The sequence below is a fragment of the Neocloeon triangulifer genome, unplaced genomic scaffold (assembly GCF_031216515.1).
Source record: "Neocloeon triangulifer isolate White Clay Creek 2 clone unplaced genomic scaffold, ASM3121651v1 ptg000003l, whole genome shotgun sequence".
In the NCBI taxonomy this organism is placed as follows: domain Eukaryota; kingdom Metazoa; phylum Arthropoda; class Insecta; order Ephemeroptera; family Baetidae; genus Neocloeon; species Neocloeon triangulifer.
The window spans coordinates 7,662,014-7,673,530 of NW_026775546.1; the positions used below are offsets into that span (position 1 = coordinate 7,662,014).

The following is an 11,517-nucleotide window of genomic DNA, read 5'->3' on the forward strand; positions in this document are numbered from 1 at the left end:
CCTTGTCAAATAGCACCATAGCAACACGCAATCAAATAGGACGAAATTTTTTCACAGATTAGGAACTTAGTTGAGGACTTTGCTGATTTTATTTCAGTTTAATTTTAAAAATGGAGTTGAGCGAAACAGATACACCAATTGAAGAGGCTCAGCAAGTTGATTACGAACTGCTCGAGAGTAAATACAAAAAGGTTTGATTTTTTTTATATGTAATTATTTTTTTGTAACGAATACAAAATTTTGAATTAGTTGTGTGAGGAGTTGGAGCGAAATGTGGCGATGGAGGATGTCCTTTCCGAGTTCAATTCGCTCTTCGGCGCCCTGATGACCACTCGCCAAAACGAGCACCTGATGAGACTCAGTTGCGAAAAGTTGCAGCAGCAACTGGATTTGAACGAGGAGTCCCTGGAAGAAGCTGTGCAGCAAGCGGAGAACTCGAGCAAAAGCGTTTTGAGCATGAAAGAAGCGATGGAAAACGCATTTCGGATGGCCGACGCGGCTCACTTGCGAGAACAGGCGGCGCAGGAGGCGCTCGTCGCTGCCGAAAAGCAAATCCAACTGCTCAAAACGGACATTGAGCAAACTAATAGGGCTGCTCTCGAAAAAGAGGAGTAATTAAATTTACAGTTTCATTAAAAATTAATTTTAGATTTTACGAGGGGAAAAACGTGAAATTTTATTAAAACTATAAATAATAAAATATACATTAAGATTTTTTGAGGATTGTTTAATTTTTATCGCTATGAATATAAAACAAAAATTTCAGTTTCAATAGAAATATAAAATTCATATAAATGTATTTCGAGGTTAAAAATTTTAATTGAAGATATCAATAAATATTTCCTTCTCAGTTCTGCTCCTCGGAAACAGGACGAGCAGAAACAGGAAAGGGAAAAGGCAAACGGCGATGTTGTTGATTTAAAAGCAAAACTAACAGCATCGTCCAACGCTTATGACGAATTGGAGAGGAAAAATATGGCAGCCGGAGCAAAGATCGACACGATGTCACAACACTTAGAGGTTAGCTTTATAAAATTATAAAAATAAAAAGATGGATATAAAATAATAGAAAAAATAAAGGTTTTAAGTGTTGAACTTGGAAAGGAGATGCGATTAAGAGAGTCCCTGGAGCAGCAACAGCTCTCTTTCTCAAACATTGTAGCAGAAAAAGATTCCGAAATCCAAAAACTTGAACAAAAATTAAAGTCATTTGACAAACTTGTGGGCAAAAGCGAAAGTCTGGAAAGTGAGAAAAAGGTAATTTTTTTTTTTTTTTTTAAATCCAAGATTTTGATTTAATTTTAAATAGGCAGCTGAGGAAAAACTGCAAAAGGAGCTTGAAGTTATGGCGGCAAGGGCCGTCAAAGCCCAGCAGGATTATGAAGCCCAGTTGATCAAAGTTGAAAGGCTGTCCAGAGAGGCGAGCCAGAAAGCTGCCGCTCTGAGGGTGAAATTAATTTTGTTTTTCGGAAAGAAAAAAATTCAATTTGTTAATTTTTTCAGGCTAGAGACGAAGAAGTTCAGAAGGTGAGGCAGGAGGCAACGAAATACATCAAAGGGCAAGAGTCGCACTTCAAGCGGATGGCCACGATGGAAGCGGTGAGAAACGAATGGGAAAGGCAGAAAGAAGAGCTGAGGGCGCAAATCGTTGAAAGAGAGCGCGAGGCTGACAGGCTGAGGAAGCAGGCCGACAGTCAGAAGAAAAAACTGGACGTCGTTGTCCGGGAAAAGGAAATGCTGGCGAAAAACACGAGCAAAGCGGCCGGTACTTAGATTATAATAAAAAAGAATTAAAATTAAGGAATGATAAATAAAAAAAAGGATTGCTGGAGCAGCAAATTGAAAAAACTAAAAATTTTGAGCAATTGGAGAGAACTTTGCAAAACCAACTGCAGGAGAGGGACCATGAAATTGCAAAACAAAAGACGCATTTGAAACAAATCGAAAACGAGTGCAAAAAGTACAAATTAAATTTTTATAAATTCAAAAACATGTTCACTTGAGCAAATAATTCAACAGATTAAGAGTGATGACGGAGAGAAAAGAAGAAAAATTTGAGGAGACTTGCGATCAGCTCAAAGATCAGCAGGATCAGAGAATTTTCGCCAGGAAACAAATGACCAGGTTGTCATTTGAGCAAAAAAACGAGTCGGCTCTTTTGGAGGCGCTCAGATTTGACAAGGAAAACTGTGAGAGGCAACTCACTGCTGCCAAAGTATGCACAAAAATTGTGTGGAAAAAAATATACATGTGTTTAATTTATAATTTAAATAAAAGGCTAGAGTTGAACGGTTGGAAGAAAAAATTCAAGAGTTGGAGCAAAATGGGGTCCAACTGAAAGAGAGCATCATTGGTTTTGAGACGAGTAAAATGAAAGAAGAGCTCGGTAAAAGAAAAGAAAATTTGAAAAAATATAAAAGGTTAAAATTATTATTATTATTTCAGTTTTGCAAAGAGCAGAGCGCGAGAAGGAGAGCGCACGGCACGAGCTGCGGCAGGTCAGGGAGCAGTTGGTGACCTTCAGGGAACGAGCCCTGACCGCCGAGCAGGAGCAAAAAACCCTTCAGGACGAAATTGCAGACTTAAAGCAGCAAAAAGAGAAACTCGGCTCCGATTTGGAAAAGGTAGAATCATTAGAATTAATTTAATTTGCGAAATTAAAATTTAAATTAATCTGACGTTTTTAGATCAATGAGAGTCAGACCGTTTTGCAAAAGAAACTGAAAGCCAAGGAAGAAGAAATTCGGGAGTTGCGAGCGCAAATCAAAGAGTTGGAGAAGGAATTCAAAAAGGCGAATGTGCACTACGATCAGAAGGTGGAGGAAATCCGGCTGCTGAAACTGCAGGTGCAGAACCTGACCAACGAAAACCGGCTGATCACGCAGGACCTTACGGCTAGGGACGACACAAGGGTGCAGGTTTTCAGGCTGCAACGCGACCTGACGGAGGAGCAGCTCAAGCGAAGGGCGCTCGAGGAGGAACTGGCGCAGCCCAGGAACATCCACAGGTGGCGCTACCTTCAGGTCTGAACAACACGTATGCAACATTGAAAATGTTTTTAATTTTCTTCATTCAGGGTGAGGATCCTGAACGGTTCGAGCTGATACAAAAACTGGCCCTGGTCCAGAAAAGGCTGATTTGGACCATGTCAAGCAAAAGTGGCAAAAATAACGATAAGTCTGTAGAGGAAGGTCGCCGCGCTGCACTCCACAGTGCTCCGCCTGCTACCTTCAGCGCGGCGGAAATGCTATACCAACTGAGACAAAGCCAAAAGCAAATTAAAGTATATAAAAAATTAAAAATATAATATACATTTAAAAATTAAATATTACTTTTTGTTGAAAATTCCAAATCAGGTATCAATCTTTTAATTTATCTAAATCAATGTTTCACAACTTTTGTTCAGCTAGTTTTTTTTTTAGTTTTAATCGTTTTAATGTAACAACAAAAAGGTAAAATATTTTTCAGTGTTTGGTTGCCGAAAAGATGATGTACCAGTCACAGGTGGGCGATCTGCGACAGCAGGTGCATCAGTTGGGACTGCAGCTGCAGGAGAGCAAGAGGAAACTTTTTGCACAGGTATGACGTTTTTAACCATCAAATCGCTTCACGGAAGAACAGTGATTTTTTTTCGTAATGTGAAAGAATAATATGATACAAAAAAATGAAATCTCAACAGAAAAGAAAACTGAGGAAAAGCAGAAGTGCGAAATTGGAGGAGCCTACCTTAGTTCCTGTGCAGCCTAAGGTTCGGTTTACCGGTGGCGGTTTCAATCTCGATGTGACTCCGCAGGACTCTCGCTTGACAGATTAAAAGACACGCGCGTGTGTGGAAATAAAATAAAGTGTTAAACATGTTGTTATTAAATTTTCCATTAGTCTTCAGGAATTTTAATTAGATTTTACACGATTGTAAAAACACAATTAGAAAGGAAAAAAAATGTAAATGTTACAATAAAAATGGAATCACATAAAAAATCTAAAAAATATTTCTTATTTTTCATTTCTACTATTTTTTCTAAATTGGCTTTTAAATTTTTCAATTAAGAGCTTTCGCCAGCTCGACATCGGATTATCGCACCGAGAGTATGAGACGATCGATAGTTTCGGCAGCAGTCAGGGATGAGAGTGCCACTCTCGCTGACGAAAACCTCATTTTTCTTATCGCACCCGTTTAACGTAGGCTTTATCTATCTCTCGCGGTCGATTGATACAATCGCGAATAATAACGAGACTCAGTCAGTGAGGCGTTGAAATGGCGATCACGCACAGGACGTTCGTACTGCTGACCTTTCCAATCTCCTGCATCTCCATCGCCCTGCTGGCCACGGCGCTCGCCTCGCCGAACTGGATCCAGGCCAGGGCGCTTTACGAAGAACCCACCTATGACCTCTCCGACATCAACTACGGTCTCTTCACCGGCACGCTCACGCGCCGCATTTTGTTAACGCCTAAAAGTTTCAGCCTGCACAGTGAGTAAATTAAAATTTGAAATTAAAAAATTAATAAAACCTTTTAGAAAATAAAATCTCAAATAGCTGAGATCTGAGCTATAAAAACGGACCAAATTTTTTATTGGACAATTATTCATGGAGTTCCTATATTTTATAGCACCCACTTCTATTTCATCCAAAATTTGTCAATAAATTTTCGTACATAAAAAAATTAAAAAAAAATCAATTAGAATTTTTTTGATCAGTTCCAGTAGTACTTTTTATTTTTGTCAAAGTTGTCACCCATTTTAATGTAAAAATTTTTAAGTGACATGTTTGGTTGATCTGAACATCTGCGCTCTGAGCTGTTTGGGAACCGAAGAGGAACGGCAAGAGGAAGTCCGGTTACTCTATGACACCCAGGGTGATGTCAATGCTACAGAATGCGCCCCCGTTGTCTTATCCCAAGGCCCAGAATACATAACAGACGGTCAATTGAGAAAAGATCAATTCGAGATCAAACCCCTGCCTCAAAACGGTAAAAAATGAGAGAAAAATTTCAAATGGAATGTTTATTTAAAAATTATTTTTGTTTTTAAGATAAGTTGGTCAGATTTGATCGGGACCCTGTTTTCATTAACATGGGCCTCTGGGCTTCAACGATCGCCTTCATCGCCCTGGCCCTTTTGATGGCCACGGTCGGGGCCATCTTCTCGGTGCTCAACACGGCGGGAAACCCCGTCGAGCCGATCTTGGGAATCATGGGTCTGTTCATTTGGAACGCGATTGCAGGTTTGTTTCCTAATGTTGTCCTCTATCAAAATCAAGAGTAGCTCCTTAAGTGTGATTTTAATGGGATTTTCTCAATATCGAAACAGAAAGAGCCAAGAGATACGTCATTTAGCAATTCAAACGATTTTCTTATCTGCCCGCGATGACGAATAAGTTTGGAAGTCGCTGATAAAAATGAATAATCTAATATATAAATGGAGCTTAACACACTGTGCTGATTATAAAAATTAAAAAGTCTCCTTGCAATTAATTAATGGACTAAATGCTTATATAAAATTTTTAATAATAAATTTTTTTATTAAAAATGTAATTAATTAATTTTTTAATTCAGCTGTGGCGATTGATATTACTTTAATACTGTGGGGCATCCAGTATGGCATCACCTTGGTCACAAATGTAGCCCTGACCGAAACAATTATTGGCTTAACGTCGACAAATGGATTGGCAGCACTCGGCTTTTCCTTCTGGTATATAATAAAGATAATCAGCAAAATCCCCATTGACGAGAATTAACACTTTGATGTGCGATAGGATACTGATTGGAGCCGACGTGGCGCACGTCGTTAACATAGGACTCCTGCTGTACCGCAGACACCTGATCCGGACGGAACCGCCGGCGCCGACGGTGGAGCTCAAAGACGACTCGGACGGCGCCATCTTTTTGTATTAATTTACAAGCAACGTGTGTTCAAAACAGAGGAAAGATTGCTGTCGAGCGAGGTTGGAAAGAAAGGCCAATAAAAAGCAGTTGTAAAGTTCCAAAATTGAGTGAAAGTTAATTAAAATAAATGCAATAATAAATTATTATGTGACTCTAAAACAATTAGGAAAATTGTTTCTTTGCGTGAAAAAAATTTAACTTTCAAGAGTGAATATTTTAATGAAACTTTTTACACATATAAAACATGGCAAATCTGATTTATTTACTTTTATACACTGTTTTATACTATTATTGAATCAAATAAAAAAAAAAAATTTCAGTACAATATCACAATTAAGGGTGAGTTGAATATAAAGTCAACGTTTCCTCACATTTTTTTAAATCATTCTAGTGCAAAATTGGAACAAAAATGTCATAAGATTATTCTTGAAAGAATTTTGGTTGAATTTTAAGAAACAAATAAAAACTATTTCAGGTATGTAGTAATCTTTGTAAAAAAAAAAAAAAAATTTATGAATGAAGCCCGCAGTAGACACATTTAGAGAAGAGCAGGTTTTTTCTGAAACAATAATCGACTTTATAAACCCTTCTAGGAACAAAAGATTTTTAATTCAACTCGCCATAAAAAAAATAGTATATAAAGAGTTTGTAAGTTTTCACCGGTTCACACAAGATTTTATAAAAATACAATTTAATTAGGAAAGTGTGGGTGCAAATTAAACTTTCGCCAGCAAATATTTCGCAGGTTAAACAGTTAAAAGTTAGAGCAAGCAATTTTAATCCAAGAACAAACGCTCCCCTCCCGCTGTTTATTACTTTTTTTACCTGGCAGGTGAGCCGCGCAGACCGTCAAGGGCTCCCTCTGCCTGCGAGTGGAACGACCAGTCGCCAGTTTCCAAGCAGCTGTAGTTGTTGTCGGACGCCCGAATGTGCTTTTTGTCGGCGGAAATGTCGTGAGTTTGACCCCAAGATGAATTTTTACAAGCGAGGGATGATTTTCGTCACCTTCCTGGGGTGCTGCTTGGCCCTGGGGTTGTTGGTGGGTGCGCTCGGCACGCCGTACTGGGTGCTCTCCACGGCCGAACGCATTCCCAACACCGAAAAGTCGGACGGCAGCATCCACTTTGGCATCTTCACGGGCAGAAAGAGCCTGAACGTCGGCTACGGCACCAGGACCACCGAATTCCAAGGTAGTTAAAAACAAAGTAATTAATAAAATAAATTTAATAAAAATAATTTAAATTTTAGAAAAATGAAAACAAAACTTCAATTATTTTTAAATTAAATTTTTTTAATTAAAAATTTCCTTTGAATTTTATTTTTATCAAAGTAATTACTTTTCGCCTGCGAGGTCTCTTTTTTTACACTTAATTTTGAGATGTTACGTATTCAAGGTCTCGGCTCTCTCAAGTGCTGCATATTATTTCTCGAACAAAGCGTCTGTGCACCTGAGCGTGACAAAAGAAAGATTTTCGTTCCCTCGGTACCTATATTATCTATTTGCACGTGAGAATCTGAGTTTCAAATTTTTTCTTTAATAATTTATCGGCCGGCCAACAAAGGAAATTCCTTCGTCGATTTCGTGTTCTTTTACGCGCGTGCACTGAGAATGAATTATGGCTAACGGTACTCTCGGCCTGCATCCATGTTGTGATAGGCCTCATTATGGGCATTTATAATACTGCATCTTCGTTCGGCGCCTCGAGGCTTGCAAATACAACCTTAGTGAGAAAAGCGCCGTGCGAATTAATTCTAATGTCATTTTGTAACTGTTGTGAATTGAGTGCGGCTTTGGAGATTTCTACTCGAATCGGCGGAAATTGAGAAACAACTAAATGTTTCACTGGGTCAAAAGGCCGACTGACCGCAGCGGACCTGTTTCTTTTTTCATCGGCGTGTGTTGCAGAGATGCCACTGAGATATCACGAATTGGCATACAAATCCTGATTTGGACTTTTTCCTTGTAATAAATAGATTTTCGACTGAATGAATTAAGGAAAGAAAATATAATTTCGCAATATTTTAATTCGTTTGGTTACCGGGTGAAGATCTGCTTTTGCTTTAAATACATCTAAAAAAAAGCATTAATCTAAAATCTAAAAATATTTTAATTTTAATTAAAAAAACGTGTCGAACAAATCAAGTTTTTTTATTCAATTTAAAAAAAAATGTGAAAAATAACTCTAGCTTGACTATAATCAGTTTTTAATTTTCAACTTAATATTACGCGTAAAAATTACATCATTTTATACTTTTCTGTGAAAATGGTGTTCAACTTGTTTTATTCATTTTTATTTCTTCATATAAATTAGGAACATATTATTTCGCAGCGGAGCACAAATGTTAACAACGGATCCATTAAATTAGCAGTGCCCTTGTTGATTTTTGAACAAGCCACGCACAATCTAACATCAGCTAGAGAAGCAATCAGGACAGAACCCGAAAATTTATTCAGTCTCGATTCGGCTGCGTGAAATCGAGACCGAAAGGCCATGCGATTGGCCAATCGTAGCACTGGGCTGAGCACTTTATGCTAGTCTAAGTAATATAATATAAACAAATAAAAAGTTCATTTCATTTTGAGAAATTTTTCAAAATAAAACAGTAATGAACTGCTTGTTAAAAGTGATTCCTTTTTGAAGCCTCTTTTTGAATAGCCCACGCAGTAAAAGCTCAAATTTATTACAATGAAAAGTGAGCGATTTATTTGTTTATTTATAACACTCGTTGGTTATTCCCACGTTAAATTTTGCCGTGGGCGAACTTGCATTATTTTATTATTTGATCTTACATGCGCGAGTAAAAATGCAAACGCCAGAAAAAGCGTGGTGTATAAAATATTGTTTGCTAGAAAGTTTCTCGTCTGTGAGAAGAAAATTTTGCCTCCGTCGCATGAGGTAACCACGCGCGGCTTGAATTCGATATGGATGCGGCTAGTGTTAATATGCAGTTTGTTCAGGGTGTTGTGCAAACAGCATAAGTTTCATTCCGGTAAGAGAAGCAATTTGTGGTGATTATTTACGCAGTTACCCTTTGTAATTATATACCGCTCATCCTGCTTTCAAAGAGTTATCCAAGAATGTTTTGAACAAAACTTTTTCATTTAATTCGATTTTATATAATTTTCTTTACTTTATAAAAGAAAGCCCTGTTTTCATAATTTTTAATACTTTGAATAAAAATAAAAAAAAGAATGAAAAAAAAATTGAAATGTAAAAAATATCGTCGTTGCTTTTCTTGCGTAATAAGCCCATACAAATTTCTGAGGAAATTTGGGTAAAATTTATTGGCATTGAAACTCTTTTTAATAATTAAACCTTTCACTTCCTAATTGATACAAAAAAATAAGACTTCCTTTCAATTCCGCATTTATCTGTAAGGACAAAACGATTTTTCGCCGCCTCACGCATTGAATTCACACCATAGTTTGCACTTTTTCCAAGAGTTAATTAAAAGCTCTCTCAGCGGTTGATCTCATTGAGTGTCTCTCTCAGATGAGAAAGCGACGACAAAGAGCAGCGAATTAGTGAAAGAGGATCACACCGGCGGTCCTCCTTTTGTGCCTTGCGCTTTGTTGTGAGATACTTTGCTCGAATCTAGAGCAATCTGAGTGAGAAAAAATCTGCTCTTTATATGGCTTCGTCCGAAATAATGCCATGCGTGCGTTTTCTCCGAAATTATACGGCGTAGGTGGAGCAAGACTTGCGGGGATAAAAAAATACGAGAGATGTTTTATTTTTCTGGTGAGACTAACGAGAGCAAAATTTCCATTTCCGAATGGAAGGGGAGGCAATTAAGAGGAATATAACCTCAAGGATTAATGCACTCATGCAGTACTTTGTTCTAAAAAGCAAGTTTTGAGTTGATACATTTTAACACCAAACAAAAACAATTTACAATATTTTTATATTTACGAAAGACAAATACCACAAAAAATAATAAAAACGTAATTCACATTAAAATAAAATAATATATAACCTGGAAATGATTTTATCGTTTTTCAGTATAAATAACTTAAGGTATTCATAAATATCTTCTTATTTTTGATGCTGTGAATTTTTGTATAAAATTAATTATTCTAAATGTCAATCCCTATTTCTTTTTTTCTTTTTTGCAGTCGAGGAACTTATGCTGTTGGACGCGGACGCATTTGCCTTGAACAGAGTTTACTGGTGGGGCACCGTGGGCGGACTGACCGCCGGCCTCCTTCTGGCCACCCTTTCTGCCATACTGGCCGCCCTGAACACGGCGGTCACCCCTGCCAGCGCCTTGCCAGGCATCCCCGGCATTTACCTCTGCAACTCTTTGGCCGGTATTTTTATTTATTTATTTTATTTTTTATTATGATTTAATTTGGTTTTAATTATCTAGTCGCGGCCAATGTTGCAACTCTGGCCTTTTGGGGTGTTGCCTTCCACAAATCCTTCCAGTACAACGTGCTAACAAGAGAGGATTTGGAAAATCATTGGACTACAGATGGAAAAGCGTATTTTGGCTTTTCTTTCTGGTGAGTGATTACAATTGGAGTATTAAAATAATTCAATAAATTATATTCTTATTTAGGCTCGTGATTGGAGCTGCAGTTGTTCATATTTTGAACATTTTAATTCTGGCCATCGGCACCAGAGACAGAGAGTCGCGCTCGACAGTAACGCCTGTCGTAGAGGAAAAGACCAACGGGGCCATCATGTTGTACTAAATAATTAACACATCAAAATTAGAATAATTGTATTGCAAGCGATTTCGAAGTGAAAACCAAACTAATTGAAAATGCATAAACGTGTAGCGTAAAAGTGCTGAAAAAAATAATATGAATTTATGATTCTAGACTATAGCTTGTAAGAATGTGCCTCATAAATAGTTGGTCCAAATTTTAATTTTAAGCAAAGAGATACTTTTGTAATAAATGCATCTCAAAGACTAATCTTGTAATTTTATACAACTGAATTAAGGAAATATTGAAAATATTATAATTTCTGGTAATTCTATGCAACAAAGAGAGACATCGAAATGTAATAAGGAAATAACATTATATTTTAAACAAATAAAAAAAATTAAATCTGAGATCTACTAAATTAATTTAGTGTATACTTCTTACCATATTGCAACCAACCTTTTAGATAACAATATTATGTTGCATTGACACATATAAGCCGTTTTATAAAAAAGCCAAGTGATTGAAAATGAGCATTATGATGATAATATTGAAAAATAAATCATTAATTATTGCTTTGTGCCTTTCTTGTGCATTATAGCATTATGATACCTGATTGGCTCGTTCTTCTACTCAAAACAAAATAAAAACGAACACCATGCAGAGCATTTTTGCGTTTCAAGGTTTGAATTTTTTTCATCCTCTTCATCGCTCCTCTGTAGATTATTGACTGAGTATTGACATGCGCCGAACGCAGGAAAACAAAAAGATCCCGACCAAAATGCTAGTTGGGAACTTTCCTACAAAATACTTTAAATGAACAAAGCATGTATTTTATAGCTGAAAACATCCCTCCATGGCATTAATGTACAGAAATTAATTCTTTTTCTTGCCGAACCATTGATTTTATTCCTAATAAATCAATGTGCCGAACAATAATAATTCTTTTATTAAACGCTTTTGCGTACAATACTAAA

General features: G+C 37.1%; 4 protein-coding genes across 4 annotated transcripts; all 4 read left to right on the forward strand.

The window, feature by feature from the left end:
• The first annotated feature begins 62 nt into the window (after positions 1-62).
• On the forward strand, positions 63-2,129 carry LOC132205734 (tropomyosin alpha-4 chain-like). The gene is made up of 7 exons (XM_059634992.1): positions 63-191; positions 250-611; positions 852-1,020; positions 1,081-1,257; positions 1,310-1,447; positions 1,504-1,960; positions 2,020-2,129. Exons 1-6 carry the CDS (start codon positions 111-113, stop codon positions 1,771-1,773), a joined length of 1,197 nt encoding a protein of 398 aa, XP_059490975.1. The 5' UTR covers positions 63-110; the 3' UTR covers positions 1,774-1,960; positions 2,020-2,129.
• Positions 1,962-3,827, forward strand: LOC132205735 (cilia- and flagella-associated protein 58-like). The gene is made up of 7 exons (XM_059634993.1): positions 1,962-2,215; positions 2,278-2,386; positions 2,446-2,624; positions 2,688-3,023; positions 3,077-3,283; positions 3,469-3,579; positions 3,680-3,827. Exons 1-7 carry the CDS (start codon positions 2,030-2,032, stop codon positions 3,812-3,814), a joined length of 1,263 nt encoding a protein of 420 aa, XP_059490976.1. The 5' UTR covers positions 1,962-2,029; the 3' UTR covers positions 3,815-3,827.
• A 392-nt stretch (positions 3,828-4,219) lies between these two features.
• On the forward strand, positions 4,220-6,137 carry LOC132192957 (clarin-3-like). Its single transcript, XM_059613209.1, has 5 exons — positions 4,220-4,472; positions 4,762-4,971; positions 5,034-5,225; positions 5,557-5,692; positions 5,757-6,137. Exons 1-5 carry the CDS (start codon positions 4,256-4,258, stop codon positions 5,893-5,895), a joined length of 894 nt encoding a protein of 297 aa, XP_059469192.1. The 5' UTR covers positions 4,220-4,255; the 3' UTR covers positions 5,896-6,137.
• A 616-nt stretch (positions 6,138-6,753) lies between these two features.
• Positions 6,754-11,208, forward strand: LOC132192958 (clarin-2-like). Its single transcript, XM_059613210.1, has 4 exons — positions 6,754-7,076; positions 10,004-10,198; positions 10,258-10,393; positions 10,450-11,208. The coding sequence occupies exons 1-4, from the start codon at positions 6,857-6,859 to the stop codon at positions 10,583-10,585; spliced, it is 687 nt and encodes a 228-aa protein (XP_059469193.1). The 5' UTR covers positions 6,754-6,856; the 3' UTR covers positions 10,586-11,208.
• Positions 11,209-11,517: the final 309 nt, after the last annotated feature.